At 38.8% G+C, this 20038-nt stretch overlaps 1 protein-coding gene across 3 annotated transcripts in view; it reads right to left on the bottom strand.

Annotated features, from left to right (window-relative positions):
- The window catches only part of ACSS3 (acyl-CoA synthetase short chain family member 3), a 93756-nt gene that overhangs the window by 70165 nt on the left and 3553 nt on the right, over positions 1-20038 (bottom strand). For 2 of the 3 annotated variants that reach the window (XM_074869391.1, XM_074869390.1), the window contains exons 2-3: positions 16012-16156; positions 5401-5589 (exon numbers count right to left, since the gene is read on the bottom strand). In XM_074869391.1, the coding sequence (XP_074725492.1) occupies positions 5401-5589; positions 16012-16156 (334 nt within the window). Of the gene's footprint in view, positions 1-5400; positions 5590-16011; positions 16157-16686; positions 16766-20038 lie in introns of those variants that run through there. The other variant, XM_074869392.1, reaches the window with a different exon arrangement.

Raw genomic sequence — 20038 nt, 5'->3', positions numbered from 1 at the left:
TGAGCTTGCTGCCTAATCACTCAAAAGGTTTGATCATCTTATGATGAAAACTGGGGATGAGTCTCTTTAACCAAGTAATGAGTGATAGGACAAGAGGGAATGGCCTCAAGTTGCACCAGGGAAGGTTTAGACTGGATATTAGGAAGCATTTCTTTACAGAACGGGTTGTTAGGCATTGGAATGGGCTGCCCAGGGAGGTGGTGGAGTCCCCATCCCTGGAGGTGTTTAAGAGTCGGGTCAACTTAGCACTGAGGGATATGGTGTAGTTGGGAGCTGTCAATGTTAGGTTACTGGTTGGACTAGATGATCTTCAAGGTCTTTTCCAACCTAGACAATTCTGTGATTCTGTGAGAAGTAGAGGTAACCATTCATAGCCATACCTGTGCGCAGGAACTATGTCTCATTCAGAATAAATTATTACAAAATATGAGCTCATTTTTTTGAGGAGATCTTATTAAAACTTCTAAATGTGTCAACTGTAAATAAGTGAGGAATACAGTATTTCTCACTTCAATGAAAGATAGTAACAGCTTTGAGCAACTTGGGTGTCTTGTACATTTTGTATTTCAAAGAACTGTTCACTTGCAAATCATAACACTGCTTTAGTGAAGCATCTTCAAAAAATACATGTCTGAAAAACTCCATCACTTGTATTTTATTTTGCAGGGTTTGGACTTAAAATCTAAAAAGTCCTCTGGAATTGCTATACAATATTGTGATTTAAAAAACAGGAGAAAATTTGATTGTTGAAGACATAGCAACTACCCTATTAAACAAGCATATAAGCATATTGTTCTTAAGTAGCCTTCTTGGTTTTCCTAGTTTACTAAGATAAAAGTGTTTAAACAGATGTCACATTTATTTCTCAAAATATAGTTAATGTCCTTTCCATCTGCTGGAAAAGCAGCACTGTAGGCAATCCAGGAGATTCCTGAAATGCACTGAGGATAACTTCTTAAACCAAGTAATAGACAGACCTACCAGAAGGGACACGATACTGGATCTGCTGGTCACCAACACAAGTGAGCTAATAGGTGATGTAAAGATTGGAGGCAGCCTGGGCTGCAGTGATCATGCACTGCTAGAGTTCACAGTCCTGAGGGGTATGGGTCAGGTGAAGAGGAAAGTCAGGACCCTGAATTTTAGGAAAGCAAAATTCCAGCTGTTCAAGGAGTTAGTCAATAGGACCCCCTTGGGAAACTGCCCTCAGGAACAAGGAAGCAGAACAGAGCTGGCAGATCTTTAAGGATGCTTTCCATAGAGCACAAGAGCTCTCGATCCCCAGGTGTAAGAAATCAAGAAAGGAAGGCAAGAGACTGGCAAGAGTCAAGACCTGCTGGTCAAACTAAAGGGCAAGAAGGAAATGCACAGGCAGTGGAAGCAGGCACAGGTATCCTGGGAAGAGTATAGGGACACTGCCAACTTCTGTAGGGATGGGGTCAGGAAGGCCAAGGCACAGCTGGAGCTGAACTTGGCAAGGGATGCAAAGAATAATAAGGGCTTCTACAGGTATGTCAGAGAGAAAAAGTAGGTCAAAGAAAGCGTATCCCCCCACGATGAACAAGACTGGCAAACTGGTAACAACAGATGAGGAGGAGGCTGAGGTACTCAACCTTTTTGCCTCAGTCTCCACTGGCAACCTTGCTTCTCACACCTCTCGAGTGGATGGACCGCAAGACAGGGATTGGGGGAGCAAAGTCTCTCCCACTGTAAGAGAAGATCAGGTTTGTGACCACCTGAGGAACCTGAACATACATAAGTCTATGGGACCTGATGACATGCATCCCAAAGTCCTGAGAGAAATAGCTGATGTAGCTGCCAAGCCACTCTCTGTGATATCTGAAAAATCATGGCTGTCAGGTGAAGTCCCTAGTGACTACAAAAACAGAAACATTGCACCCATTTTTAAAAAGGGTAGAAAGGAGGACCCTGGGAACTACCAACCTGTCAGTCTCACCTCTGTGCCTGGGAAGATCAGGGAGCAGATCCTCCTAGAAGGCACATGAAGGACAGGGAGGTGATTCTAGACAACCAACATGGCTTCACCAAGGGCAAGTCATGCCTGACCAACCTAGTGGCCTTTTATGATGGAGTGACTACATCAGTGGACAAGGGAGCTACAGATGTCATCTAGCTGAACTTCTGTAAGGCCTTTGACATGGTCCCTCACAACATCCTTCCCTCTAAATTGTAGAGATATGGATTTGATGGGTGGACTGTATGGTGGATGAGGAATTGGTTGGATGGTCACATCCAGAGGGTAGTGGTCAATGGCTCAATGTCCAGATGGAGATCAGTGATGAGTGGTGGCCCTCGGGGTCCATATTGCAACAAGTACAGATTAATACCTTCATCACTGAAATAGACAGTGGGATCCAGTGCACCCTCAACAAGTTTGCAGATGACACCAAGCTGTGTGGTGCAGTCGACACGCTGGAGGGCAGGGATGCCATTCAGAGGGACCCGGGCAGGCTTGAGAGGTGGGCCTGTGCAAACCTCACGAAGATCAAGAAGGCCAAGTGCAAGGTCTTGCACATGGGTCAGGGCAAGTCTGGTAACAATCCAGGCTGGAGGATGACAGGATTGAGAGCAGCCCTGCGGAGAAGGACTTAGGGATACTGGTGGCTGAAAAACCGGACATGAGGTGGCAATGTGCACTCACAGCACAGAAAGCCAACCATATCCTGGGCTGCATCAAAAGAAGCACGGAGAGCAGGTCGAGGAAGGTGATTCTGACCCTCCACTCTGCTCTCATGAGAGCCCACCTGGAGTACTGTGTCCAGATCTGAAGCCCTCAGCACAGGAAAGACATCAGCATGTTGGAGTGGGTCCAGAGAAGTGACACAAAAATGATCAGAGGGATGGAACACCTCTTCTATGAAGAAATGCTGAGAGTTGGGTTGTTCAGCCTGCAAAAGAGAAGGCTCTGGGGAGACCTTACTGCAGACTTTCAGTACTTAAAGGAGGCTTCTAAGAAAGATGGGGACAAACATTTTAGCAGGGCCTGTTGTGATAGGACAAGGGGTAATGGTTTTAAACTAAAAGAGGGTAGATTCAGACTAGATATAAGGAAGAAAGTTTTTACAACGAGTGTGGTGAAACACTGGAACAGGTTGCCCAGAGAGGTGGCAGATGTCCCATCCCTGGAAACATTCAAGGTGAGGTTGGATGGGGTTCTGAGCAACCTGATCTGGTTGAAGATGTCCCTGTTCATTGCAGGGGGGTTGGACTAGATGACCTTTAACGGTCCCTTCCAACCCAAACTATTCTATGAAAGTATCTATTGTTTCAATAGCGAAAACTATATATTCTCAGATTCAGGTGAAAGGGAAGATGACAAGAAATGCCTGTTCTCATGCTCTGTACCACTTCATCACAATTCACCACAGAATTATCTGTAACTGCCAGTACATGACAAGAGTAGAAATTATCAGCTGCAGGACTTTGCAGCATTCCCAGATCTATTTAAAATTCAAGATAAATTAAGGTAAACTGGTAAAGTATATGTACCTTTTCATAGTCACTAGAAAGTGCTTATTTCTTTCACTTAGATCTTCCAATAAAATGTCAAGTTTGACCTGTCTTTACAAAAGCATCTCACAGCCAGGTTTGCACTGCACATATTTAACTCTTTCTAATTAATCTTACCAACACTAGGTCCTGTACTGCAGCATCTAAACCAATTCACATAAAAGCCTAATAGGAAGATTAGGGTTTTTTGAAAGTGCTTAATTAACTTCTGAGTTCAGCAGAATACCATGTATCACAGCTACTTATATACATATCTTAAAGATAATATTAGTAGTGTGCAATTCACTTAACAAGAAAGCTTTACTGTGTTGCAAAACTGGGGCATGTTTTGAAATTTAGATTGATTGAGTTACACTTTCATTACACATCAGATGGACCAAAAATCATCACAATATTTAGATCTGCCTTTTAAAGAAACAAAAAGGCAATGTAAATTAGGATTTAATCCATGGCCTGCAGCTAGTAGTTCTATAGCTAACCCTTCAAAAGACTTGCTATGTGACCTTGGGTAAATCACTTAAACTTTATCTGTTTTCTTTTTAACGCATGAAGCAAGGATTATGATCACTGTGCTGTCTCCCTTCATTGCTTAGAGAAAATCCATTGGGATTAACTAGTTAATATTTGCAAAATATTCTAAAAGTAAACATGCTACATGACTTGTAGCAACCTTCATTTTAAGTTTATAATTTTTTCTTCTACATTATTTTTCCCTAATTCTATGAGTTAAAATTAATTTTTATAGTTTGTTAAAAAAGTGGGGGAGTGGGAAGAAAGACAGGAAAAACTGTGGAGCTGTTGTTAGCCTTCTCCCAGCTTTTTCTCACAATTCCTACAAACTACTAGAGCCATTTTATTAACTTCTTTGTTAAAACATCAAGGCAGGGAAAGGAGATGCCTTCAACTTTCTATTTACAGATATTCATAAAATTCAAGCCTTCGTGATGTGAAAAGCACTTCTATACACAAAATCTAAGTAAAAGTTCCACAAATCCTGTGGACTTTACCCTGCATAATGTTTTGGCTTATACATCTAACCAGCATGATTCAGTGATAGATGGCTTCCACGGGATGGTCTGAATGATCCAGGTGACTGATTACGATGACAAAGATTTTTGTCTTGTTCACTGGTACAAAACAACAACAGAAACTTCCAATACAAACATTGTTAGCTGGTTTGAAATTAACGCATACACAAGTTACTAATACGCGCACATAAACTACTAAGTAGATTATTAAAGTACTATTTGAATTTTCACTTACAAAGACTTACTTAACGCTTTATAAACAAATTCAGCTTGTGTCAAACTTGGAAGCCTTTAAAGCATTCACCTCTATTAATTATGCTCTCTGCAGAGTCACTTACTTAAGGCAACTGGTTCCCCAGCTGCCTTGATTCATGCAGAAATTAGATGAAGTAGATTTATAGCTAAAAAAAATTTACGACCTAATATGTCTAAACATCAAGTAAACCAGTGAAGTCATTTAGGGTTGGCAGAATTTTCCTCATACACTTGAGGAAAATGCTGGGTGAAAAGCCAATTTTAAGGTGATGCTTTGTAAAAAAAGATTGACAAACGTGAGAAGAAAATATGCTCTAAACGGACTGCAGCATGTTAAAATCATGCTTTTTTAAAAAGAGGTCAAAGTTTGTATCTCAATGTCTGCTATAAAAGTATCAACCTCAGCACAGATGTAGTACTTTGTTCATATTGCAATGTTAGGTATTATAAACAAATTGAAACTGCATGGCACACAAAGAGAAATATTGTTATCCTCTCTGGGAAAAAAAAAAAAACAACACAGGTTTTTGACATTGACATACGAGTAACTAATGCAATGGTGTGTGTTGTTCCAAATACGTATTACCTTTGCATGCTCAATGCGAACAGAAAGCTCTTTAGATGCAAATCCACCAAAAATCAGGCTATGGATGGCTCCTATTCTCGCACACGCCAGCATACAGTACACTGTCTGTGGAATCATGGGCATGTAGATGACCACACGATCTCCTTTCTTCACACCATGTCTGACCATGACATCAGCTAACTTGGAGACCTGTACTGACAAAACATTCACAACATATTAAAAGTTTCTCCAGATCTGCCTCATAAAAAAACAACTTTCACACAATCAGTAGATGCAGGGCATTAAGGAGACAAGCCAGTATGATACAGAAAGTTGATGAATGACGCAATCCAGGTTCAATAAATTTAGGACAATTTCCTTTTTGCAAAAAAACACCATAACACATTTTTCTTTTGTAAAATGAGAATGGACTGCAGCTAATTATTTTATACATTAGAGCAAAAATAAATCAATAGCAACGTTTTGCAAATTTTTAAATGACACTCTAACTACTCATAATTGCTTATATTTCTGAATTTTAGCTTTTAAGAATGGATGCAAACAGGGCATTTCATAATGAATATTCTGTCCTAACTAGTTAAGTTTGAAACACAAATCAATATATAGTAATATTTGCTCTACTACAGTGTTGTAAATTCAGAAATCTGAGACAAGAAATCTTACACTCTTAACCAAATGTAAATACAAATTCAGAGAAACATGTTTACATTTAAGAAGTAATTTTTCCTCCCATTTTTAGATTTCAATTTTTGGTATGCAGAAGCCTGAAGACAGACTATGCACGGCAGCAAAGGACTGGAACTCAAGAAATGTGATAGACCAGCAGCAATGTCAGCCATCTGCATCACCATGAGAAAATATTTATTACCTCAACAGTGTATAGTAGTCTGTCACAAAACTAGTATTGAATATTTCATTAGTACACCAGGACAGACAATTTAACACATAGTAAGTTCTGTTAGAGTGAGCATGGGAGCCTGTGACAAGCACCATGCACTTGTCCCAACCTGCTTGTTGTGGCATGAAAATGCGGCATCTTCTGAAGGAAAAGTAAATTACTAATTTCCCAAGAGCAACAGAATGAACTCAGCTGTCAGAGGTTTCTCGAGTTCCAGAAGCTGACAGTTGTGTAACACTCAGTATCTAAACCTGCTCACTGCCTTTAAATTTTTCAATTAGACATCAGTGTGTAAAGGTGTATAAGTAATAGAGGTAAAACTATGTGTAATTATGCACAAAACATAGGCTAATAGGTTAAGAGGAAAAACTGTAGACTAAGAAGAAACAAAATAGACTAATAAGCTAAGAGGAAACAGGATGGAAGTAGAAACATCCCAGGAAGTTGTGAGCTGGAATACTCCAGAAGCATGTTTACATGTCGGTCAGATGTAAGGAGAACAGGAGCTTTGCTTGCAATAGTTTTACATTATGATATGACTAAAAAGTTAAATTCTCTAGGAAGTTCTTGGGATATCTGAAGACATATAAATCTAAGTTCAGAACAAAGGAGTTGCTCTGTCTTACAGGAGAACTCTTCTTACCTAGTAGTAAAATGGTAGTAAAACTATTCTTTAAGAGGTTGCCATTCACTAGAAAATACTACAATAAACATAGGAAGTTTCCAATTTCTTTTACTATCAAGGTAACATGACTCTATTCATATATGAATTCTTCACATCATAGCTGTACTGCATTACTCCTTATCTATTCATTATATCACATAGATAAAGTTTCAAGTAAAATTTAGTCTCGTGAAAGACTCTTCAGGTAGTATCAGACTAGAAAGGAAAGGGGAGACAAACTCCTGAGCGTAGCAGGGGGATGTTGCCTATAGAATAGAAAATACCCAAGCTTCTAAAGCGGTAAGAGCTGTTTTCACTGATCCAGCAAATAATGCAAGCAATGGGAGCTGCCTAGGCCAATAATACACATTGCGCTAGCACGACAGGAGGGAAGGACCATCTTTTTCAAGGATGAGCTAGTCAGGAAGGTAGATTTTCTTTGAAATGTTTTACTTTCATTTGTATTATTTATGAAATTTAAGTCTTCTCTATTTAAAGAGTTACCTTATTCCAGTTTAATATTTCAAATGCTAGTACCGCTGTTACTTTCTGAGATTTATAGGCATTAGGCTCTTTTATGGTCATATTCAAGAAAACTTGGGGCAATTACATCCAGTCCTGGAGGCCTATCTGATACACATACTGAAGAGGATAATACAGCATTATTCACTGCTGCTCTCTTCAGTGGGAACACATGTTCAGTCTTTCAGCAACCTGAGAGTAAATTACAAAAGCTCCAAATGCATCTGACCTGTGTTTGCATTAAATACACAGCTCATACACAATCAAACTATGCATATTTCTACACTTCCTGAGGATTTAAGAAAATTGAAATGTAGAAGCCCCAAGCATCCACGCTTGCATCAGAACATAACAGCATAGCTTTCATTTTTCATAAACTTTGCATAAATCCCTGTTGTTATTTTCACAAGAGAGTATGTTTAGAAGGTAAAGTCATCACCATACCAAGCTGAAAACTCACACAAACTAAGGTATATATATGATTTATTTGTAACAGACCTCTTACATGTTACCCATTATCAAAAGAAAGTATCTTTAATTCTAGACCTATTAATACCTATCAATACTGTATGAAACTGACATACGCTACCAAAACCCAACAAAAAACAAGACCTGAACATGTATACAACTAGAATGTATTGCCATACCACGGGCATTTACAGTCATTTCTAGATAGGAATAGTGAAAGTAATTATAAGTGAGGATAACAACTCTACTTCCAAAGGTAAATTCCTTTTCTGTACTTCCTACTGCGAAAACATTAAAATCTACAAACTCATTGTAACACAGAGCTACTATCACATTATCTCAGAGAGTTGAGAAGACTAATCCTTATCTTTGCTGCTTGTGAGACTCTCAAGCAGAGTGTTGACAAAAAGGCCAGAGGCAATGAAAACAATATTTAATAAGTGATTTTATAGTCAGTGTAAGTGTGGATGGTAGGCAATAAGTAGTTAAATACAAGTATTATTATTCATTATTATTATTATTTTATAATTATTAATTATGAAGAAAAAGGCAATGTTTGCTTGCTAAAGGAAAAAGGTGTAATTTAAAGATCATAATTAGTAATTTCATATATATTAATTTAATATATATAATAATACAATTTAATATAAATTTCAAGAGATCTGGACAGGCTGGAGCGATGGGCTCAGGCCAAGTGTAGGAGTTTCAATGAGGCCAAATGCCGGGTGCTGCACTTCGGCCACAACAACCCCCAGCAGCGCTACAGGCTTGGGGAGGAGTGGCTGGAGAGCTGCCAGTCAGAGAGGGACCTGGGGGTGTTGATTGACAGCCTGCTGAACATGAGCCAGCAGTGTGCCCAGGTGGCCAAGAAGGCCAATGGTATCCTGGCTTGTATCAGAAATAGCGTGGCCAGCAGGGACAGGGAAGTGATCTTACCCCTGTACTCGGCACTGGTGAGGCCGCACCTCGATTCCTGTGTTCAGTTTTGGGCCCCTCACTACAAAAAGGACATTGAATTACTCGAGCGTGTCCAGAGAAGGGCAACGAAGCTGGTGAAGGGTCTGGAGCACATGTCGTACGAGGAGTGGCTGAGGGAACTGGGGTTGTTTAGTCTGGAGAAGAGGAGGCTGAGGGGAGACCTCACTGCCCTCTACAACTACCTGAAAGGAGGTTGCAGAGAGCTTGGGGATGACCCTCTTTAACAAAGTAATAAGTGATAGGACAAGAGGTCATGGCCTCAAGTTGCACCAGGGAAGGTTTAGACTAGATATTAGGAAACATTTCTTTACAGAACAGGTTGTTAGGCATTGGAATGGGCTGCCCAGGGAGGTGGTGGAGTCCCCATCCCTGCACGTGTTTAAGAGTCGTGTCGACATAGGGCTTAGGGGTATGGTGTAGTTGGGAACTGTCAATGTTAGGTTAATGGTTGGACTAGATGATCTTCAAGGTCCTTTCCAACGTAGATGATTCTGTGATTCATAATAGAAGACTCCCAGTGCCTGTGTACACAAGCTACATAACTTTGGTACTTGGCTACAGGAGGAAGACAGCAAAGAGATCTGCATGTACTTAAATCATTTTTATTGAAACCTATCATGGGTAAATTGTACTTAAAGCAGAACACATGTAGCATGCTGCAGACAGGAACCACATCTTCCATGGAAACCCAGTAATCACTTGTCTGCACTTAACCTCCCCAACCTTGAGAGTGTAATGTCACTGAAGGCAATAACCCAGTACAATACATTGGTATCTACAATTTCCCTTGTGCCCTTTCCCTCATCCTTCTGACAGCCAGGGAACATTTCAACTACATAATAAAACACTGCCTCTATCTGCAACTATTTGGAAGACTACAGAACATCATAAAGCAGGTTTACACTGCCCTTAAGATTGATGTGGAAACCCTGAAACATCCGAGCAATCACTGTTTCTAAAAAGGGGTGGGGGGAATAGTGAGTAGTGACATTTCTTTCAACTGTTAAAAGCCATGAAACCTTTCACTTTATTACAGTGTGTTGTCATTTATGGTTTACGTTAAGACAGCGTACTTTGTCACTCAAGATTTTACAGTTGCTATTTTCCTACCAGCATGCTATTTCTCCACTTTTCTTCAAGTTTTAAGATTGCTCTATCACTTTAATATATTTGACACTTCAGTAGTAAAATCACTTGAGACCAAATGATATAATAAGAAACTCAAGTAGGCTTTCAGCTTTGAACATCCAGGCTTAAATTACACTTCTGTCAAATGCAAGCCCCCAGTGAGCATGGCTTTATTTTTACGACACCAAACAAATACTACATCTGTATTAGCAGTTCAGGTTTGGGGAAGTACTGCAGTTCTGAAGTAAATCACCTGGCTGTCCCTAGTAGATACAAAAAGCAGTTTTGGTCCATGTCAAAAGAGGAGTTCTTAGAAGATACTAAAACAGAAATTTCATTCAAAATGCTCAAAACAGGAATTTCAAACCTTCCTGGCTTGAACAATGACTGGATCTTACCAGTGTCAAGGACTTCAATGCAAGCTAAACACAAAAGTATTCTTCAAATACTGAGAGCTCCTGAAACACCTTGAAGTGCATCTCATGGTGTAAAAAAAGCCACATCACATAGGCATTCCTCTAAAGCAAAGGCAGCAAGTCGCCTTATGCTCTTCAGCTTCTCCGCTGTTTTGTTTTTTCAAGACTACTAAACGAAGTACTCCTTCCTACTCCCCCCGCCTTGATCAGCCTCTTCACTCTTCTATTACTCTTCTTAATCATTGTTTCCTTCTTTTCCTACTGCTGCAAAAGCTTCTCCAGCAGATGCACCACTCTGTTGCTAATGTCAGTCCTCTACCACTTGGCAGCAGGCTTGACAAGTGGTGCTGTATTCACTTCAAATAGATGAAGGCCATGTTCTTGATGAGGTGGCAAAACCATGCTTCAGAGGTGACACAGTGCACGTGTCCCTACCAGAGAGATCTTGAACAGATCGTCAGGGGAGGGGAAGGCACTCCACCAAGCCCACTGCTCATCCACAGACATCCACGTCCTTGGTCCCAGGATCAGTAGTCCTGGGACAGAATATAGGGAAAAGGATGACAACAGTGCCGTACAGGTTTACATGCCTGCAACCTCCAGAGTACCCCTGCAAAAGAACATGCAGAACATCCCCTTGGCCCACTCTCTGCCACGGCAGGCAACAGGAACTGCAAAATCAGTGGTCCGGATGCTCTCATGTGCAAGTGTGCATACCCTTTTTCCTGTACATGTGTTGAGCATGGGACTGTGTTTAGGTTTCTGGTAGAATTAGGACACTGGTTGCAGAGAAGAGAATGGGTTCCAGACTGGTTGCACACAAGAGATGGGTTCCAGACAGCCACTTGCCTCAGAAGGAATTTCTGGTACTTGTGAAGGATAGCCTACAGTGTTCTTCACAACTCCTACAGCATCTATGTTCTCCTAAAAGGCCATTATTTGGACAACATCCACTCAGAGTGGGGAGAGAAATCAAGCAGCAGTGAGAAGGGCAAGCATGGTACTTCCTAAAGGAATCCACAAGTCAAGGCAGCAAAGATTTTTGGGATAGCTATGTTCAGACGGCTTTGAAGTGAGCTATGGGATATTTGGTTCAAAGGATGAAACTAAACCTAGTCCAATGTAAAGCTCACAAACCACATATAGTGGAAATATCAGGAGTCTCAGCAGTTAATTCAGCATGGCTCTGCTTCACTCACCTGCCCAAGCTGCACCAAATTAAACATTACTGTAAGCATTGTTGAAGTTGACATGCCGCAACGTAACTATCTTCAGTCAGGGGAGATCAAGACCCAGCTGCTTCTTCACACTTTTACAGTGTCATTTGGAAGTCTTTTGCGTGAAATGTGAAAAACCCAAGACAACACTCTCTGTAAATTCCTGATTAGTCTTGTCCTTCAAAGAATACTAATATTGATATTTCTGAAGAGCTACCCCAGTGACATTGCAGTTAAACATTTCTAGGACATGCACTGAAGAATGCCATTTGAGATTTAAATAAGATAAGGAAAACCAGCATTAAAGAAGTCTAATACATAGTTCTATCAAGATAATGTTGCGTTACCAAAGAGGATAAAAAGTTGGATTATCAGTCTTAGTAGGATTTTCTGCGTTCTAGTTTTGATTCAAAATCAACTCTGACAAAAAATATCTTGCAAGTCACTATTTCTAGCTAAGAAGGAATTGGTCATTTTTTAAGGCAGAAGGCAAAGAAAGAAGATGGAGTAAAGCATGAAGAATGAGAAAGACTACTAGTAACAGAACAATCTGGGTGATTCCTCAGTCACATACAGGAGATATGATCAAAGCAAGACAGATACAACAAATAAATCCAAACCGAAAATGGCTGATACAGCTATTTTGGAAAAAGATGTTTTTAGGGTGGGTAATTATGGAAAAAACCTTCCTACAGAAGAAATTACATCCTAGCCCATTGTTGACAAACTGAAGCCCTTCTTTCTCATCCATGTTTTTGTAACACTCAATGCTGTCAGAGACTTGGGGGGGTGTTGGTTTTACTAATCACATCACGTTACTGCACTCAAATTATTTATTATGGCACGGAATTCAGCATGTTAACTGCATTGTTATTGGAAGGAATCACAGAAAGAAATCATACTGCTTTTGTGTACATGATCTGTCAAGTGTCAACAACTGCAAATAATATGACTCACATTCTTGAGATTTCTTTTTAGCAAGTGAGACGTTCCAGAGAAATCACCCAATGATGTATACAGAAGGGATTTTTCCACCTACCTAACAACCTTTGCCTTAACTTCAAAATGGTAGTATTTTCCAACATAATCAGAAAATTTGTTTTTAAAAGCCATCGCTCCTTATTTCTTCTGGGTATCTTTATATTTCCCTAATACTACACAGATTCAGAAATATTTCTAACAGAATGTGTGTCTCCCTTATCTTCTCCTGTCATCTCATTACTGGAATTAGAGAATCTCCCAAGGCATACTCAAAACTTTCACCTACATCCCCATTTCATGGTCTTCAGTCCAACATTCTGTCCAACCTATTTAAAGGCCTATAACAAGCATCAGTAAAGAAAAAAAAAGTCCAATCAGTACATTCTGGAAGACTGTTATGTCCTAAATTTGCCAAATTCCTCCTCTCTTCATTTGGAAGATTTAATCTCTAATAACAACATATAATTAACACACTTAAAATGCAACTGCATGCACTACATACAACTTCAATTTAACTAACTGTAATTCTCAAGACTTTCCAAGTATGAAGACAGAATAGTGGTACAGAATATCAACAAAAACTGATCTTGCCATTATTTCCATCAATAAAGAATTGCTGAAATTGTCCTGAAATATTTCTGTTCCAGTTCTGCCAAAAAAAAAAAAGTTTCCCACAGGTTGGGCACTAAACATCCACAAGCTTCCAACATTTCTCTCAATTATTTAGAGTTTAGTGGTGCTTAATTTCAAAATCACAGCATTACTGTAGCTCTCACATCTGAACAGCAGTGCAATAAGTAAAAAAGGATAGGGATAATTTGAATGCAACAGGCTTCCTGAATACATAGCTCAAGCTATCCGACCCTCCCTAAGGAGCCTTATTATCTCTAGCCAGGCACCTATGTCATTTTTTTCATCCTTACCACGAGTTTGATCCTGGAACAAATGATCTAACCTGCTACCAAACTCTGCATCTTCCCATCCTGTGTCCCATAGTTATCCTACATAACTTCTGGTGAATCCATCTATAAACTCCACTTTTATTACCAAAAGCCAGAAAGAATTCCACCACTTCAAGTGCTGATATCGTGTAGAGACATTTTGAACAGGCAGCCTCTCTGAAAAGACACCTTCATTACACTATCCAGACAGACTACTAAGCATCTGTTGGTATGGACAGTCCAAACAACAGTCTGAACACAGATACACACTGTCAGGCTATTTTAAATTGGGAAAGGAAGTCATGAAAGAAGGCAAAAGGCTTCCTTCCCTGTCAAAGTTTGTCAACTTTGGTCATATGTCTGATCTGCACTCGTACTGGTCTATAATGAAACAGTCAGAGCACTGAAAGTCTATTTCAAAATGACAAGATAAAGTACTTTTAGGTTACATTGAGCAGACTGAGAACATAGTGACAAAGCAGTGACTGAGGGCTGTGAGCCAAACATCATCACCCACGCTCCACGGTGGTTTTCATAGGCCTTTTCTCAAAGTCTCTCCCAGCACCTACTAGACCCATGACACAAAATACACCAGCCCACATCTCTTCCATTTTCAGCAGATCTCTTTGTGAATACCTTTGTTATCAGGTGTCCAGTAGTTACCAGGTAAACCAAGTTAAATTTATTCCACAAGAGTGGACTAGAAAGCTTCAACCTACAAGGTATTAATCTCAAATCCTGCCTTTCACTTATATTCCCTTTTGATTAAGAAGAACAGCAAACTGTAGAGAATTCAAAAACAGTATTTAGATAGGACTCAGCTACCAGCAAGATTATAGTGAACTTCTGAATGAGTTCTGCTACATACCCCCAGAAAACTTAAATCCATTCTTCCATTTGGTTTGGTAATGCTGCTGTAAGAAGAAATGTGGAGGAAAGGATGCGTATCTCAACTCATTTCCTCATTCTGCACAAATCTGCCATATCCTAAAACATTTAATACGCTTATAGGGAATACAGTGACACAAATTTAGGAGACTTAATAAGAACATCAAGCTTAAAAAGAGAAACAGAGGCTGTTGTATTACATCATTAAAATAAAACAAGTATGTATTTTTATATGTATATGTATAAATCAATTTCATATATGCATATATATTTCATGTGTATATTATGTATATATTGTATTTATATATGGCACGACATAAAATTGAATATATAATTATAATTTTTATATAATATGATATACATAAATATATACATATATAGAATAATAAATTAAATTAGATAAGGGGTTGGGCCTTTTTAAAGTCTTATGATTTCTTAAAACACTGAAGCTAGCTGTTCTAGCAGCAGCATACTGTATGGTAATTTCCAATTTCATTTTTGGACTTGGTAAATCAACAGAAAACTGGTGAGGAGTAAATGTTTTCTATATTTTCCTTAAAAGGTAGAGTGCAGTACAGGTTTATAATTTTTTGTAGCTGTATGACTTCTCTTTTCTTGAAACAGTGGAATAAAACCCTCACAAACTGAAGGGCTGTATTGTGAACCTCATTTCACATTTTAAACCATAGGTTCACATTACTCCAGACACTATGCGCATATCTGAAGTAGCGTGAGTGTGTTCCATTCACTGTAATGCATCGCGCACAGTGAAATACATTAAGGAAGAATATGAGTCTGACTCGAACATTTCTTTGTACTCATTATTAAGTGCAACCGCTACATACAACTGGAAGAAAAAAAAGTCAGCTAAACAGAGGAGCAGCGCAAGGGCAAATCACCAGCTGACAGCTGTGAAAGCCGAGAACCTTGAATGGAGCAGATTGCAAACACCCATGGTGGCAACAACCTGTGCTCACACACTGAGTAAATCTGAATGGGCTGAGGCAGAGCTGGGTATTCACAACCCCAGCTGGCGGTAAGCTACCCCAGACAACAGGGAAGTTGAAATCCACAGACTTCCCAGACAGAAAAATAGTGCAGGGTCACCAGCACCCCCCACTACAGCCTACAATGGGGCAGGTGACACAGCTTTCTATAGAGATCCTCCCTGTTAAATTTCATTTGGTTTTACACTCAATTGTGTGCAGCAATAGCCAAGTTGCACATCTTCATTTCTACAGAACTGTACTTTTGTTCTTCAACAGAGAAAAGTTCAAAATTTAACCAACCAGGAAAAAAAAATACAAAACTGCAGAAGAAAGAGAACTAGAGGAAGATCAAAACCTCTTGGATGCAGTATAATTGGGTACAGGTATGAAGCTTATAAATCAATACCAAGCACAGCAAAAGGAATAAACTAGGAAGGTAGACTGTTTCTACCCCTCTAGTATCTACCTGCTATGCAATATTTACTGCCCATTTTCAGTAACAAGGTTATTCTCAAACATACCTGTTCAAGAAGTTCCTTGTATGTTATTTTCTCTTTGGTATTTGTTACAGGACTGTCATAAATAATGGCAATCTGGTCTCCTCGTCCATTCTCAACATGGCGATCTACAGCATTGTAACAGATATTCAGCTCTCCACCTACAAACCTAAAAAAGAAGTTGAAGTATGTTAACAGCTAGCCTTCCAGGCTAATAAGACTATTTTTTTGCATTTTACGTGTTTTTTAAGGAATGAGAACATTCAATTAAAATATAGCTCATAAAACTTTATACTCAGTTCAAAAAGTCATTTTTTATTCTATATCCTCACAACTTACTCAAAAAGCCTATTAGTGAAAACAGTGAAGTACTGTACCTTAATTGACTTAACTAAGAATCTGCTAAACTTGGTCTTAACTTACTTCGCATCAATCGTTCTGATTTTTATAGCTAAGGTTTCACAGATAAAAGCACACATTCACATAAAATAATCTGACATTATGAAAATATGTTACTACGCTACTTTCTATTGGTATGCACACATACCCTTTTTAAGAACAGGTTCAGGACTCAAAATATTCTTATTCATCTCCTGGCAATAAGTTAAGCATACAAGCATCTGTATCTAAGTGAAACGGACCCCAACAAATATAAAATCTTATAAATTTGTCTGACATTCATAATGCATTTGACATTACCGTGTTTTACATGTGACTCAAAATCCCCTGTAAAGTGATGTGAGTCATAGCCTCTTCGACAGCCAGACATTTACAGAAAATTCTCATCTTCTAATTAAAGAAAAACACAAACTCAGGTTTCATTGTTATTGTAATTTTACATAGAAAAAGAAAATTCAAGTGCGGCATGATCCTCAAGTAAGAAAACACAGAAGGCACCAGATTTAAAGATGACTCTACTTACTGAAAGATGACACAGAATCTAAAAATTAAAGTTCACTCTAAATAATGCTCTTTGTGTTTGTTTTCCTATCTGCATGTATCTCTCCATAGCAAAAAGAAGAGCAACACACAGAAAAAACACAGTTGAAAGTTTCCAAAAAATTCTGTGGGGACACTGACTGTGATAATGCAATATTGTTATAATGTAGCTACAAATAAAAACAAATGGCCTGAAGTAATGCACTACTAGTTAAAGAGTATTTCCTTCTTTATCTTTCCTGTCTGATAAAGGACTGCTCTAAATTAGGATATTTGATATTATTCATATATACGTATGCACAGATGCCATAGGATAGTCTTCATTGTCAAAAAATGACAATTATTAAACCAAAACCAGTTAGGATGTTTAGGATGCAGCAATCTTTTATTGTGACTCCTTTACAATGCCATTAATAAGGAGAAGGTGGGGGACCAAAAAAGTAACAAAAACATTCTGTACTAAAAACCCCTTTCCATAAAAGAACTGTATGGACAATAAAGGACTGGGACTTGTTTCATGTAATATAGAGAAACGTCCAATTACGGTCATAAAAGCTGTGTAAGATTCAGGTCACCATTGATTTTTGTATCAAACCACTGTAGAACAATACAAACAAGGGAACAAGGAAGCACAGTACCTGGGCTACTATGCATAACCACTTAAGAACAGTCCAAACATGAGCAAGTACCGAAGCTTGGATTGTTCTAAAGATACGGGGCAACACTGACACTGCTACATAAATTTTTAACAATCGCTTGTGAAAAAGATGTGACTGCAGGTTGAAACAAAACCCAAGACTATCTGGACAGTGTGATGGCAGCTTTGCTACTCTGTTCAGGAGGGTGGTTCTTACAGGATCAGAGGCAGACATGCAGCTACCATGACCATAACTGCAAGACTTTCGCTTCTCTACTGCCACCCAAGGACATGCTCAAATATCTCCTTCCAGCTGAGAAATAAAAGCTGCTTGGCTCTAAAAAGCTGCCCTGTGCCGCTGCAAACTTCTGTTGATCCAGTGATTCACAAGGAGATGAGTACCCGGGAGGAACTTTTATTTGCTTGAATAAGCTTTAGTTGGAAAGAAACGGCAGCATGACACCAGGATCCAGTTTTAGAATAAGGACATCAATGAGATGCTCCTATTTAAAACAGAGGTTTATAATCAAAAGGAAAATATTCCAATAGACTGCAGAAAGATCAGAGGTGGATCTGCAAGATGTTTGTAAGAGCTGCCAGTAAATCTTGCCATAATAAACAGGACTGTAAAATGCTAATCTGTTGCTAACCAGATAATTTTCTCAATGCAGCTTACCAACAGAAGCCAAGTCTGAAGAACCTTATTTTAGGCTGTGCTCCTAATGCTGAGAAATTAATAACATTCAACAAATGGAGCGCAGGATGAGTAAAACAAATAAAAAGAGTAAACAGTAACAACTCTAATACATAAAAGAAACTGCATTCAGTTCACTAGCAGGCTCTTTGAAGAGCTCATCTACCTTTCACTAGTGCTACGGTGGAAAAAAAATGACATGGTTCTTCCTGTCAAAAATCACAGCAGAATTTAAAACTGGTTATAATATCAAAACAGCTTGCTTCACAACATTTAAACCAATATTCTTACAGTATCTACCTATCCTTTTGATGTCTTTTTTCCTGTACATTCACGAAAGCAGCAGCCTTTGATAATCCACATTATGCATAACTCAGATCTAATAAGGCATCTTTTTAATAATTTGAGTGTGGTTATCCACATTAGGACCCCCTTGAGCCTCTTTAAAGCTGCCTACAGTAGTCACCTAGGACTTACTGCCTCTTCGTGACTGGGGTGCAGCACCTCCCATCTCACCCCCGCCAGAAGTCTCACAGACTGTTGTTTCACAAACAGGAATCTCAAGCACATGCACTTACCTCTTTAATCATACTTCAATATGACTACTCTGTTAACCTTTTAGGGGTAGGAGTAGAAGAGGGCACAAAAGCACTGATCTTCTCTTCATGTTTTACTTTTGGCAAGTCAGTAAGTTAGGTCTTCCATAGGAGGACTCCCATTACATACAGCTTTACATCTACCCTCTACGGCCTGGAAATTTTTTTACCTATATTCAGATTCTCTTGGATGTGACAACAGCCCACCTGCTAGTAATGAAGCATAGTAGTGAAGAAGGCAACACATAACTATAATTCATTTCACAAGAATATTCAAAAGTTATGCTTTAATTTCCAACACTATCTGCTATCTTAAGAATCAAAGTAGCTGTATTCAGAGACATTTTTTAGTCTTCATTCAATGGCTCAGAAACAAAGATAATTAAGATAAAAAAAGAAAGAAGGTAAAGGTTCTGAATAAAGCTGGCATATACGCAAAAGAAAAAAATAAAATTAATTTGTACCATAACAGTAAAAAAAGTATATTGCTAAAATCCTTTTATGCCGTACAGTGTATGTATGCTTCTCCAAGCTGAGTTCCCAGGAATCAACTGCATTTTTTTTCTTTTTATTTTTCTAGATGAAGTGAGAACAGAAGCTGAATAAAGTGTTAGACAAAACCACAACAGTATTAGATATTTTGCAATAATATTGTTAATTGATCCAGCCACATTTTTAAAAAGTGTAAGCAACATTTGAATAGCAATCTGTTCCAACATTCCTAAAGTTTGAAGGTGATTTTATATTGCTCTTATGTCTTCAGAGAAAAAACATAACTTGCAAAATTGCCCTCTGCCTGCATGCATTAGGAAAAACTGTTTCTATCATTCCTAAAGAAATCCTTGCTTTAACCTTTCTGACTGGGATTCCACAGATCTCAAAATAATCTGTTCAAGCATTACACCACCTTTAGCATTAAAAAGATTTTTCTTTCTAACATCTAAAATCTCCATCTCCCTTGTTGCAGTTTGAAACTTCCAGTTTTGACCTCTTCAAAGGCAACTCAGAGAACAATTTTTCCTTCAACTATGTAGCCAAATTTTATGCGTTTTAAAACATGTCCTTTTTGGCTTCTACACCAAACAATTCCAATTCCCTCATCCTTTTCTTGAACAACCATGCTTTCTGCTCTTCTTATTATTTTTGATGTGAGCAAAACCAGATGATGTTTTGAGTCATAGCAGC

This window comes from Strix uralensis, chromosome 5 (assembly GCF_047716275.1).
Source record: "Strix uralensis isolate ZFMK-TIS-50842 chromosome 5, bStrUra1, whole genome shotgun sequence".
NCBI lineage: Eukaryota > Metazoa > Chordata > Aves > Strigiformes > Strigidae > Strix > Strix uralensis.
The sequence above is the reverse complement of the archived record's forward strand: the minus strand, read 5'-3'. Positions and strand labels throughout refer to the sequence as shown.